This window comes from Rhinoderma darwinii, chromosome 3, assembly GCF_050947455.1.
Source record: "Rhinoderma darwinii isolate aRhiDar2 chromosome 3, aRhiDar2.hap1, whole genome shotgun sequence".
In the NCBI taxonomy this organism is placed as follows: domain Eukaryota; kingdom Metazoa; phylum Chordata; class Amphibia; order Anura; family Rhinodermatidae; genus Rhinoderma; species Rhinoderma darwinii.
Genome location: NC_134689.1, coordinates 164586722 through 164601608, shown reverse-complemented (window position 1 = coordinate 164601608; position 14887 = coordinate 164586722). Strand labels below are relative to the sequence as shown.

Sequence of the window (14887 nt, the reverse complement as noted above, 5' to 3'; positions counted from 1 at the left end):
CCAATCACTTTGGTTCACTCTGAACCTGGTGAATCTGTTCTACAGTCTCTAGTAAAGAATAGACTGAAAGGCATGAGCAGGGGCATAGCTATAGGATTTGCAGAAGTAGGAGTCGCACCTGGGCCCTGGTACCTATGTGGGCCCAAAAGCCCTTCTGAGACACTGGTATCATTAATGGCACATGGTAGGTGGGACCATGTTACATATTTTGCATTGGGACCCAGAAGCTTTATGTTGCATCTCTAGCTATGACAATAGTGACTAACCAGTATTATACTTTGGACAAATTTTATTGACAATGTAATTATATCTTCTGCTAAGAGCTTATAGTATGAGCATATAAAGATAGTCTGGAATAGACTAGATAATAGGGTAAAGATGGAGAACCATCTGATACCCTAAGACTAAAAATAGAAAACTCATGCTCCAACCTTCCCTTCCAGACCACAGGCAGCATTTTATGGCTATCAATGGTCAGTAAATTACTTTTAGGCACTCGTCAAAGGACTTTATCCATTTGGTTCCTGTCTGTCCTGTCTGTTTTCGCTTCACTCAGGACAAAAGCTGTGAGACCATTATAGTGTATAACCTTAAACTCTTCAAAGTGAAGCTAAGAGACACCTAAAAAAAAAGAAGGGGCATGGTGCCTTTATGAACACTACAGCCCTTTGTATGTAACAACTGATGGGGCTCAGCCCCTAGTATGTCACTAACACCATCCCCTGACATGTCAGTAGACAAAGATGCACTTACAGTTGCTTACAGTAGTACTCATGGTATTGTAATTGGGACAAGTAGAAATTACAAAGAGGCTGTCACAATGCCATAACTTACAGTGGATGGATGGCACCATACAGTCCTAGCCAATGCTAGCTCTAATCTGCTTATAAACCCTGCCCCATTTTTCCGTCCTACAAACCTAAAGCGTCATGCACATGACCGTATTTTTCATCCATCCGTAAATACTGTACGTAAATACGGATCCGTAGCCATCCCTAAATCATCCTCATATACGGAAGGGTGTCCGTAAAAATGGTCCATAGTGCATCCGTATTTACGGATCCACCAAAAAACAGGGAGGAATCTAGAGTAATCCCCTGGCAACACATGGCAATGCTTACATAATTACGGACGGCTACAGATGCACATAGACTTCTATGGGGAGTTTGTGCCGTAATTACGGACAAAGAAAAGGACTTGTTCTATAATTTCTACGGCACGGACACCTATCCGTATAAATATGGAAAGGTATACATAGCCCATAGAAATGAATGGGTCCGTAATTACGGATGAAAAGTACAGTCGCGTGCATGGGGCCTGAGGCCGTGCCCGTAATCATGGTCCGCTATTACAGGCACGGCCACGGACAGCCACCCACATTTACGGCCCATGCTCCCATACAAATTATGGGAGCCTTGTCCGTAAAAAGCAAAAGATATGTCCTATCTTTTGTGGAGGCTTTCTACGGCCCGGACACCTTCCCGTAAATATACGGGAAGGTGTCCGTGGTCAATAGAAATTAATGGGTCCGTAATTGCGGACAGTAATCACGGTCCACAATTACGGACGAATTCTACGGTCGTGTGCATGGCGCCTAAGCTGGGTTCTGGTGCAAAACTCACTAACCTAATATATCTTAGTCTGATATGCTGGTGGCATGTCATTAGACTTAAACGGTTTTCTTTAGCTGGCCAAGAATCCTGTGCCGTCCCTGGCAGACTGGACTGTCATGATGAACACTTTCTGTGTTGGTTCAGTATGGCTAACCATTATATATATATATGTAATATAGGACAGAAAGAAGTTTTGGAGCCTTTGTGATGTGTACATTCTGTCTGCCGCAGGACACACGTTGCACATGTATGCTGTATAACTGCTGTATATGTCCTTGTGTATTTCTTCAATTTTACAGTTGTGTAAAGAAAACATATTTCTTGCAGTCTGTCTACATCAGTTCTTGTGCTACAAAAATAGCAGAATAATCCACAATAGAATTGAGGAAGTTTTTGGAAGCCAAATCCTCTATGTTTATCACATTAATGCAGCCGAGGAATTGTTTTAATTAAGTGATAATATAAATATGTGGAAGGATTAAAAATAGAATAAGAGCCAATGTGGAATTGCAAATCAAAGAGGATGAGCATTGAAAGTACGATAATTCCTCTTTACCACACATAGGAGTTGTCAAAACTGTATCAAGAAAATGTGCTATAATGCCAGAGAAATGGATAAGTAAGAGGCATTTACTGTGGTGTCAAGGGATAAAGTAAAGGAAGATTAACCAATCATCAGGCCAGGAGACTTAGCTTAAAGAAGCCATTCATAGCCAGTGTTTGGCAAAAAAATCCCTTCTGGTCTGAATATAATTTATTGCTATTCTACTAGTTAGTAGCATTAACTAGAATTAATTATGGGTTTTTCTTTGGAAATATCCCAATTTCATGCATACAATATATAACAGACTGATAATAATTGTTTCTATAGTATACTGTACATAATGTGGTTCATAAGAGATAATATTTAAGCCACATGCACACGACCGTGCCCGTAATCACTATATACGGGAAGGTGTCCATGGGTCATAGAAATTAATGGAACCGTATTTTGATCCGCAATTGCGAACCAAAATTACGGTCGTGTGCATGGGGCCTTAGGTTCTGGCTACACAGCAACATGAATTTGCCCCCAATTCATGGTAAAATCACAGTACATATGTGAACAAGACACAACTTTAATGATTCTCTTTAAAAATAAAAAAAAATAAAAAGTCACAAGTAGCCTTCTAACTATTGCAAACATTTTGTATTGGCATTTTTGTGATAGTTACAAGTTCGTTTCCAATTTTTTTCCCTAGTGGAAACATTACAGTGTCATGGTCGACATTGTGTGCTCACCACTTAGTCTAGGGCACTCCTCCCTGGTAAAGGGGTTTGTTTTATTTAAATGCAGGCCCTTGTTTAACCTCCTGGCTTGCAGCGTATCCAAATTTGCTTGCTTGCTTGCGGGGAGGCTCCTGCCACCGTCACCCATACCACACACTGTCTCTCATGGGGAGGCTCCTGCCCATGACCCGACCCATAGAAGTACGCATAAGTGGGGAGTCTCCTACCACTGTCACCGCCTGCCACTACTGGCCCCCAAGTAACACTAGTGTCCTCAGGCACTCCTTTGTCAATGAGTCGTAGCTTGTGCACTGAGCCACCTTTTATGAATTAAGTAGCTTCCCCAGCGTGATAACTCAGCATAGCCACGATGTGTCAAATCCCCAAGGCTGTTACTGCACTAATACAGCGTCCGGCCCATTCTCTTAAAGCCACAGTTGCAAGCCATCACTGCCTGTGAACCACAATCAGTACAATTTATACATAACCGTAAAATCACACATGACATGTCATCCTCTGTTACTCAACCCTGGGGAGAAATGCTAAATTTACATAGAACTTCCATATGTACAAATGCTAAATAAATATATGAAGTGACCCTTTTAGAATGTGGGTCATTCCCGCATTCTTACAACACTCCACATCTTTTGCGTTCCGGTTCCTGGAATTGTTCCGCCAAAATCGGAGCTGTTGCCAAGAATGAGTGGGGTGGTAAAATAACTTTTGTACATGTTATGACCTTCTTACCAGTCAAAGAGGATATGTACTCTGATATTTCACATTTTGGGGATCTTTTTTTTATATGCAGTAGCTCATCTAATCACCTAGTCAGACTATATGTCGACTCCATGACTTAAGTATTTACCGTGATGCTTGGTCTATTCAGTTCTGGTGAAGATATGCAAGTAGACATAGACATGAGTGGCATCTATGAACTCTGCAAATCCTGAATTCTTATTTCTTGGAGTTTATTTGTTTGTGTGAAAAGTGTCAATGAAGTGAAAGGGTTAAATTGGCATATGGAATAATCAAAGTCACACACACATTATACTCTGCACATATGTATATAAAACATATATAAAATCCAAACCCATTTGCCTTTTTAACAAGTGTTCTAACTCTCTTAATAGGAAGAGATGCATTAGCATATACATATTTGTTCATTATTAAAAACTATTACTGTTCCAAGAGGTTAAAAGAAATTACTTACCCGCTGTTAATATCATCAGATCTCAAACTCTTTCCAAGAATGTCACCATCGCTCATATAGCCTCCTACATCCACATCTGAAGACATGTCAAGGTCATGGTGTCCTTTCTCATAGGTGTCAACTTGTGACATGTTTCCAAGCCGGGAAACAGCAGCACGACGAAGAGGTGTAGTATACATGAAGCGTGATGGGTCTGTGTGGATGAAGCGTCCAGTATTGCTTCTAGGATAAGCACCAACAAAAGAGGGGGCATCACCCGCTTGGAGCCTTGGGCTAGCCTGTCCAAGTCTCCATGTCACTGTAGAGGATCGACTTGGCAAACTTGGCAAACTTCTTCCACTTACTTCAGTTGTTACTGTGCTGTCAAAAGTTGTTTCAAGTGTGCTGCACAAAAGAACATTAATATAACATAATAAAACCTATATAACTGCAAAAACACAGACTCAATGTAGTGTTTTAGACAAATCTTAGAAATTCTTTAATATAGATGCGGGAAAGGTCTAGTGGATAGGGGTAAATACCATAAATATGACAAGTTTCTTACTTTGATATACAAAAAACACGAGCGTAGTAAATTATTTATCCAAAGAGGGAGGATATTTGCTGGTTAGTTGTATTGTCATTGATAATAGCAATGAGAAAAGCTATGGAAAAGTGGATCTGTTAAGGGCTGCATTTTATAAGTCCAGGTCCGCTGTGTATGCCAAACGCCACAAAAAATCTTGGGGTATTTGACGGAGAAAAACATACGCAGGACTCTCATATTATATTATTAAGAGTTACTGTACTTTAAGAAACCTTTTGATATGTAATAGCGATATGTCAGAAGTTTCGATCGGTAAGATCCGGGTGCTGAGACCCCTCTCATCGCTGAAACGAAGGTGCAGACGTGCAGAAGCACCTGTATATGTTTAACCAATATGGAGGACCACCTAAATATCCCTCTATAAAGAAACTAAATAGATATCAGTAGGTCATATATATAATATATTATATGGGGGGAGGGCATATATTAGAAAACACCCATGACTACGGGTGACGTCAGCGGTGACTCATAACATAATCAGAATAAAAACCTAAAAATAGAGTCAAAACCATGCTTATACTGATAGAATATATAATTTTATTGGTACAAGATATAAAAAACACATTGAGATCAAAGATGATTACCATAGTGTGAAGCAATTGAGGCCAGACAGTTGTCAATAGTTGGATATAAATACACATATATATGTGTTTTGGAAGTATCATGAGTAAGGCAACCATGAAAGCACATTCAGTGCTCTACATAGTGTATACAATATATAAACCCAGGAGACATGTAATGTGTTCTAGATAATATGCAGAGTCCCAGGTCTGAGTAATCATTTGAAGGCAAAGATGCAGTCAGCACCAGACCCAAACAAATGGTTACATAACAAGTATATGTGGATATATAGTATAAGCAACTTACCCATAGATTTGTGCTGTCTGGCGTCACACCCGTCGTACGTTTCGGCTGAGAGCCCCCAGACGAAACGTACGTCGGGTGTGACGCCAGACAGCGCAAATCTATGGGTAAGTTGCTTATACTATATATCCACATATACTTGTTATGTAACCATTTGTTTGGGACTGGTGCTGACTGCATCTTTGCCTTCAAATGATTACTCAGACCTGGGACTCTTTGCATGTTATCGAGAACACATTACATGTCTCCTGGGTTTATATATTGTATACACTATGTAGAGCACTGAATGTGCTTTCATGGTTGCAGTTACTCCAAGCCTTACTCATGATACTTCCAAAACACATATATATGTGTATTTATTATCCAACTATTGACAACTGTCTGGCGTCAATAGCTTCACACTGTGGTAATCATCTGTGATTTTAATGTGTGTGTTTTTTATATCTTGTACCAATAAAATTATTTATTTTATCAGTATAAGCATGGTTTTGACTCTATTTTTAGGTTTTTATTTTGCACCTGTATATGTGATCGGCTCTGCTTGTTTGGGTATGTTCACACGCAGTGACCAGAAACATCTGAAAATACAGAGCTGTTTTCAGGTGAAAACAGCTCCTGATTTTTCAGACGTTTTTTTAACAACTCGCGTTTTTCACTGCGTTTTTTATAGCCGTTTTTGGAGCTGTTTTTCAATGGAGTCAATGAAAAACTATTCGTAATTCCCATTGAAACCAATGGGCAGATATTTGTAGGCGTATTAGGCGTATTAGGCGTATTAGGGGCCTTTTTCAGGCGTAATTCGAGGCGTAAAACGCCCGAATTACGCCTGAAAACACTGCGTGTGAACATACCCTTAGGCTGAAGATAGCTCACATAATCCTTCATTGTTCAACCTATTATTTTTCTTTAATGTAATTAATCGTATGATGGCTTTTTTTTTTTTTTTTGGTCAGATGAGTTGTAGTACATTTAATTTATTGACTCATTTTTATAATTTTTTTTGTGGGGGTAATGAAAGAAACAGCAAATCTGCCATCAGTTGTTGTTTTTTTTTTTTACATCATGCGCCGTGCAGTAATAATAATCCGTTATCTTAATTCTATCTTATTCTACTATATATGTATTTTTTATGGTGATCCATTTTTAAAAAAAAAATAAAAAGATGTTATTTTTTCTATAATGAAACGGTATACCATTTTCTAATGAACTTTCTGCACCAATTCTTCATGATTTTCCAAGGTCTCTGCTTGTTGTTATTCAATAGGAACATTTATTGTTTAACCCCTTAATGACCAGGCCTGCTTGGGCCTTAATGACCAAAATACTAAAAAAAATATATATATTTTTTTTATTCTAAGACAGAGCCATAACTTTTTATTTTTTTTTCGTGTGAGAGCTTGTTTTTTTGTGGAATGAGTTGTTATTGCAATGGCAGCAATATGGGGTACATATAATTTATTGATTAGCTTTCATAAAATGTTTTGGGGGAGGGAATGCAAAAAAAAAACAGCTACTGCACCATTGTTTGTTTGCAGTTTTTTTGTTTTTTTTTGCTGTTTACCATGCACTAAAATGTTATTTCTTTCCAAGAAATTAATTTCTCATTATTCCATCTTGCATTCCAAGAGCCATAACTTTCTTTTTCTTTTTCTGTCGAAGTGATGGCATTGTAGTTGTACTTTTTATTGGTACCATTTTTGGGTACCTTTAATTTATTGACTAATTTTTATAATTTGTTTTTAAATGTTATTAAACATAATTGTATAGAATTTTTTTTGGGCCCACTTGGGGACTTGAAGCAGCGATCCTTTTATCACTTTTATAATGTTTTGGAATACTTAGTATTCTGAAGTATTATTGTCTGTCAGTGTTACATGGACAGGCAACCTAAGGGCCTGTTCACACTGAGTTTTTTTTCCAGTCAGAAAAATTCTGACGGAATTTTGAGGCAGATTTTGACCTGCCTGCACACTTTGCTGCGTTTTTCATTGCGTTTTTTTACTGCTTTTTTTTGGCCGCAGCCATTGAGCGCCGTGGGCAAAAAAGGCAGCGGAAACCGCTTTTTCTGCCTCCCATTGATGTCAATGGGAGGTCAGAGACGGAAACGCCCAATGGAAGAGCATGACGCTTTTTTTTCCCTCGAGCGTTCTCTTCCTCTAGCGGAAAAAAACGCCTCCGTCTCCATTGAAATCAGTGGGAGGCATTTTCAGATGTTTCTTGGCGAGGCTTCCGACGCGGTTTCCGCGTCAAAAAAACGGGCCAAAAATCTCAATGTGAACAGGGCCTAATACTCCAGATGCCATAGTTACCTATCGGCACCGACAGGCTGACGGAGGGAGCCCTCTCCCCCTGTAAAACACCTTAGATGTTGCAGTCACTGTGTGGCATCTAAGTATTAAACTGCTGGGATTGGAACTACTTTTCTGATCCCCGCAGTTGCAGGAGGAGCCCGGCTGTGTATAATAGATGCGCTCCTGCCGCTGATCTTGTGGGTAGACTGGGCAGTACCCACAAGATCATTGTGGAGGATATATTTGCCACAATGTGGGAACTAGCATCTGTCCGTCAGACATCAAGGAGTTAATATCTGTCCAGGGTCATGTGATGATCACACAGATGGATGGTTTATTTAAAGACACAGCTCTGATAACAGGACTGTAACAAACAGATCACCTATGTGATTATTGCATGACCAGGAGGTAGTTTTATCCCCTGGGAGTAAACAATGAAGGTTCCTATTGAATGAAGTACGTGACAGTGGTCCTGCAGCGAGGCAGGGACTCCAAGCATCGTACATAAGTATGATGCTAGGAGCCCGGCTCCCTGCAGTGTGTTCGGTCCGGGACTTGCGGCCGAAATACGTCCGTCAATTACGGACGTAATTAGTGTGTGTGCACATACCCTAACTGTTCTGAGAAAAGGAGTACTTCCTTTTAAAATGCCAAAATCTTCTGTTCTAATGGGGCAACTTTAAAGCCATTTACTTAATGGACATAAATCCATTGATGTAATGGGAGCATAAAGAACGTTACGCACAGGGGTTGACATATCATACTACAAGGGCCCAGTATGTAAGCGGGCCCAATGCTACCTAATTTTAGCTTCCTACTGTCTATTAGATTAAATGTAAGGGACTGAGCTAATGAGTTGTATGGCTCGCAAATACTGGTGGATAAATGGGGTGAGCTGTTAAACACATAAACTGTTCTTGCTCAGGGACTCGCTGCTGTTTATCTCCACCCCTGATTATACAGCAAGCATTTTTAAGGACCATGTAAGTGCCTGTCCCCTCAACAACTAATAGATTTTGGAAACTCAATGTAGGGAATGTTCTTCCTCCCAGGTATTTCTAATCAACAAAAGAGTCCTGGGGGAATTTCAATGACTTTATTATTTTATTTTTACCAGCAATATTGCAACCATAATCTTTACAAGTAGTGACAAATATGACTAATTCTATCCATAGCAAACAGTAAATAATAAAAGAATGCGGCCTCATTCACACGACCATGTATTACGTTCAGCATACTATCCGCAAATGCAGAGCCGCAATTGCAGATAGTATAGGACACATTCTATCCTATGTTCCAATGCACACGACCGTAGTTTCCGCAGTCTGTGCATTGGACCGGGAGCCCAGACAGCAAAAAAATAGGACAAGTCATTTTACGGGCCGCATTTGCGGTTCGGGCTACTTAAAGTCAATGCATATCTCGTGTGTGCACGGTCTCCGTTTGCGGACAGCCCGTGAATGACAATGTTCGTGCCGTCCGTGCCATAATCATGGACCATGCACACGTAGTATCTTAGTCATCTAATGCGGTTTACCACTGGTTACACTTGTGGCAGCTTCTAATAATCATCCATTTGGGAAAAACATGAAGCACGTGAAGCTGACTTAGTTATGAATGCATCTACATGAAATACACAAATCTGTGAGTAAAGCTGCTCATCCATACCTGTGACTTATTTGAGTCCCACGTAAACTGGACATAGTTTCTTCTAGATTTTGCCTGAGATCTGCTATATTCTTTACAGTTCTCATTCTTCGTGTTTCTGGATCCTCACCTACACAAAATAATCACAATACAGTTACTATCAGCACATAAACAATGCGGGAGTAGATTTAAGTGAGAATATAGGATTTGCCTGCTCTATATCTAGTTACAATTCATATATAAAGCTAGTTGGAACAACAACAGTAAAGTTAGAAAACTCGGAAAAAAAAAATCCTTATTATGAATAATAATACCAGTAATCTATATTACATTTGTATCAGTCACTATTGAGTGAGGATCAAGTCATATATATATATATATATATATATATATATATAGAGTGAAATAGTTACATGTCCTTAAAATATTTTATGGGGTCCACTTCAATAGCAAACAAGAAAAAAAATCTTTTAAATCATTAAACATAGTATTATTGTGGTTTTCCATGGTGAAGCAATTACTGCAGTAGAGTTGTACATATAGGCGTGCTGAGACCGACATCTGACAGAGCAAAAAACTTGGGAACTTGGCCAACGGTAATTAACTGGCAACTGGCATTAACCCTGAATAGTAGGGAAATGATGAGACTAAGACTAGGCCAACAACGACCAGAGAGAAGTCTATTCAAATATAGATGATATATTCAGTGCATTCCTTTGCTCGCTGACACAGCAAACAGTGTTGCCATTTCTGTCACTTGAAGGAAATAAGTATTTGATCCCTTGCAGATTTTGTAAGTTTGCCCACTGTCAAAGACATAAACAGTCTAGAATTTTTAGGCTAGGATAATTTTACCAGTGAGAGATAGATTATATATATATATATATAAAAAAAAACAAACAGAAAATCACATAGTCAAAATTATATATATTTACTTGCATTGTGCACAGAGAAATAAGTATTTGATCCCCTACCAACCATTAAGAGTTCAGCCTCCTCCAGACCAGTTACACGCTCCAAATTAACTTGGTGCCTGCATTATAGACAGCTGTCTTAAATGGTCACCTGTATAAAAGACTCCTGTCCACAGACTCAATTAATCAGTCTGACTCTAACCTCTACAACATGGGCAAGACCAAAGAGCTTTCTAAGGATGTCAGGGACAAGATCATAGACCTGCAAAAGGCTGGAATGGGCTACAAAACCATAAGTAAGACGCTGGGTGAGAAGGAGACAACTGTTGGTGCAATAGTAAGAAAATGGAAGACATACAAAATGACTGTCAATCGACATGGATCTAGGGCTCCATGCAAAATCTCACCTCGTGGGGTATCCTTGATCCTGAGGAAGGTGAGAGCTCAGCCGAAAACTACAGGGGGGGAACTTGTTAATGATCTCAAGCTCAGCTGGGACCACAGTCACCAAGAAAACCATTGGTAACACATTACGCCGTAATGGATTAAAATCCTGCAGTGCCCGCAAGGTCCCCCTGCTCAAGAAGGCACATGTACAGGCCCGTCTGAAGATTGCAAATGAACATCTGGATGATTCTGAGAGTGATTGGGAGAAGGTGCTGTGGTCAGATGAGACTAAAATTGAGCTCTTTGGCATTAACTCAACTCGCCGTGTTTGGAGGAAGAGAAATGCTGCCTATGGCCTATGGGGGTGTTTCTCTGCTAAGGACACAGGACTACTTCACTGCATCAATGGGAGAATGGATGGAGCCATGTACCGTCAAATCCTGAGTGACAACCTCCTTCCCTCCACCAGGACATTAAAAATGGCTCATGGCTGGGTCTTCCAGCACGACAATGACCCGAAACATACAGCCAAGGCAACATAGGAGTGGCTCAAAAAGAAGCACATTAAGGTCATGGAGGGTTTTGCCACCAAGTATTAAGTCTTGTTTGCCAAAGGGATCAAATACTTATTTCTCTGTGCACAATGCAAATAAATATATATAATTTTGACTATGTGATTTTCTGTTTTTTTTTATATATATAATCTATCTCTCACTGGTAAAATTAACCTAGCCTAAAAATTCTAGACTGTTCATGTCTTTGACAGTGGGCAAACTTACAAAATCAGCAAGGGATCAAATACTTATTTCCTTCACTGTATAGATGAACTATTTTAAATTGAGGTTAACAGCGATTACAATCAATTATTATTCATATGATACAATCGTTAAAATGATTAGTAAAATGTCTAATTGTCAAATAGTCTTCTGATCTATGGTATGAAAAACTATAAGACAAAATAATATATCTTTCCATTGACCATATTTGACATAGAATGAATTTATATTTCATATACATTATAGATATACAAATGTGTTGTTATTGCTATATCAGAAACTTTAACAAATCAAATAACCATTCATTAAGAATTAAGATATTTCACATAATGAAATAAAGTTAGGGTATGTTCACACATAGCGGTGATGGTGCGGCAGAAAAAATTGCAAAAGTTGCATGTAAATACACAAGGTTTTTGCAATGTGGATTTGTGAAATGCTGTGTGACATCTTCTATGGGCGTTTAACTTAAAAAAAATCCAGCATGACATACACCAAAATAACGTAGAAAATGCTGAATAGAATATTAAAATACTTTACATAAGAATGATAGCTCAGATTAAGGGCTCGTCCACACATAGCGGAATTGCTGCGTTTTATTCCGTCTGGAATTGCGGACGTAAAAAACGCAGCAGAATACAGTAGCAGCAAAGTGGATGAGATTTAACAAATCTCATCCACATGCTTTGTAAATATTCCGACCAGAAATGAACCTGCGGTGCGTATTTTTCGTACCGCAGCATGTCAATTCTTGCTGCGGAAAGTGGACACCATCTCGCAGCATTGTGAAAAACGCAGCAAAATACGCACCATTTTCTGCTTTTAAAAATGCAGGAAATGGTGCGTTTTTGACGCAGGGGAAAGTCTGTTACTTTCAACGGAATTGCTACAGAAATTTTCTGCAGCAATTCCGTTGTGTGGACAAGCCCTTGGATGTCCAGGTTTTTTTTAGGTGAACGCCTTTTGACTCACCAAGTGATTCACAATACAATGCCTGTTCTAAATCAACCAGCATGGTCATAATGACTTCCTCATCCAAATAAGCAGTTCCTTCACGCAAGCAATTATCCTCCTCTTCCTCCGACCAGCTTTTGCGAATATCATATAAATTAGTATTGGGCTGACTATCCCCAAGCTGGGGGCATCCAGCCACTGAAAACATCAAAATATCTTGATTTCCAGTAAAATGATATGATGACCTCCGGCGTGAAGCGAGACCACAATTGGAAGCACCATTTTCGGTTTCCCGTGATGCAGCAGGAAGAAGAGTTTGCACAGACTGGGAGAACATCTTTGAGAGACAGCTCGTAGCCTTTTGAACTTTCTCTCCCCTCTGAACAAAGTGAAGTTGGGAGTTGGAGGCCTCTTCATGCCAGCTTGCCTGATACGATAAGAGCATGCCATTTTCTGTGCTTTCACTGATAAATGAGAGATTAGTCATAGACTTTTGTTTCCTGAGACAGGCATTTCTTCGGATGTCCTTCTTCTTGACAAGTGGCAATTCAGTAGGGCGTTGCATCATTCAATAAAATTGAATTTGCTGAGATTTACATCAACACGATAAGTAAAAAATGTAGAATTCACCTTGCAGGCTTGTGCTATATTGTGCAGTATGAAACACCAACCCCATCTCTGTGCTACAACTGCAGAGGTAATAGTAACGCTGTTAGAAATCCTTAGGAAATAGATGTAAAGCATGATCCTTCAACACGCCAGTCCAGCCTAGGAGCATAACCCATTTCTCTCTCTCCGTCAGACAGCCAGAGGTCTTCAAGAGCAATATCTTCATTGTGACAAAATCTCAAATAAAAAAAATGTCTTTTCTCCGTGTGTTTTTTCTTGCCTTCTCAAGACGTTGTCTTGAAACACAGATCCCCAACACTTTATCTGACACAGTGCTGCAAGTACAGTGTGCTCACGTCAGAACTCAATACAAGAGAAGCTCAGCTCTGCACAAGTCGTCTGCAAACATTTAGTATTCAACCTGCATCCTGAGATCTGACTCTTCCCGTGCACTGCAGTATATGCTGCTAGCTGCCATGGCAGCGGGCAACCTCCAGATCAGACCAAGCTGCTGCCCAGATCACAATGCGACAGGTCGTCTACTGACAGGTTAAAGTTCAGAGATTGTTGCGTCTGTGCATCTTAAATATCAGCCAGCATTCACAGCTCGTGTTGTAATTGATATAAGAGAATTTAATACTGACACTATGAATGTGGCGGAATTATTTGCTGTCGGAATTAGTGTAGACTAACAGGTTAATTTAATAAGAGCATTGATGATATGCTTTATGACAACCCTGTGGGGTATCGTACTGCTGATACACAGATATGCATCGTTGGTCTAGGAATATACTGCCTTTTTCCCAGTAAATAAAATGGTTTCATAATCAAGTTCACATTTTTTTTTTCCTATAGCATCTGCACAGTCCAAAAATAAATGTGTACTGAGGAGAAGAAGTTCACTGTAGTGTCACTGCCTAAGGCAAGACATTCGCATCACAAGTTTACAGCACAGTCCAAAAGCAGAAGAATATCAAGCTTTGTCTGGTAAAAGGAGAATGCGTCTTCAATGTCATATGCAAGGAAAATTAGTTGAAGTAAAATCCCATAAAGGGCTGGTCCGCAAGTTAGACTTTAATGTATTGACTCATGAATGCTAGTCTTATGCTATTATTAATAATGTTGGGTCTTATGTAAAAAAAAAAGCAGCGCAGACAAAAAGTGGAGCAGTCATCTGTACCGATCAAATGGACTGTAACCCTCATTCTCCTGAGGCGACGTGGAGTATAAAAAGTCCCCTGACTGGTTGCTATGGGCAACTGATATGTTTGTATTTGAACGGCTTTCTATAAAAATTACCTATTCTATAACCTTCCTGGTAATCTAACCACATAGTCTGGAATCCTTTTTGTATTATGTTAAAAATTGGAAATATCACACATGGTTTGACTCATTTCCATAAAAACAACCAAGCAACCAACTTGAAAAGTACTTGTAAGGGCCTGTTCACATCAGCGTTGGCTTTCCGTTGAGGGGTTCCGTCAGAGGTTTCCCCCGGTAGAACTTCTCACCGGAAAGACAAACGGAAAACTTTGCTTCCGTTTGCATCACCATTGATATCAATGGTGACGGAAACATTGCTAAAGGTTTCCGTTTGTCACCATTCCGTCAGGTTTCCGTTTTTTTGACAGAATCAATAGCGCAGGAATAGGCATATCTGCTGTGGTTATTCTAGAAACACGCTTCAGATGTTTAATGATTATACTGCAGACTTATAAAAAATAAAATGATATCTGCCTTGTTTTACATTAGATTGTATGCTCTTAT

At 39.5% G+C, this 14887-nt stretch overlaps 1 protein-coding gene across 1 annotated transcript in view; it reads right to left on the bottom strand.

Annotated features, from left to right (window-relative positions):
* LOC142749241 (neuron navigator 3-like) overlaps positions 1-13560 on the bottom strand; it is a 131683-nt gene extending 118123 nt beyond the window's left edge. Inside the window, exons 1-3 of the mRNA XM_075857000.1 lie at positions 12530-13560; positions 9502-9610; positions 4093-4476 (exon numbers count right to left, since the gene is read on the bottom strand). Of these exons, the coding sequence (XP_075713115.1) occupies positions 4093-4476; positions 9502-9610; positions 12530-13079 (1043 nt within the window). The 5' untranslated portion in view covers positions 13080-13560. The remainder of the gene's footprint in view (positions 1-4092; positions 4477-9501; positions 9611-12529) is intronic.
* Between the last annotated feature and the right edge of the window lie 1327 nt (positions 13561-14887).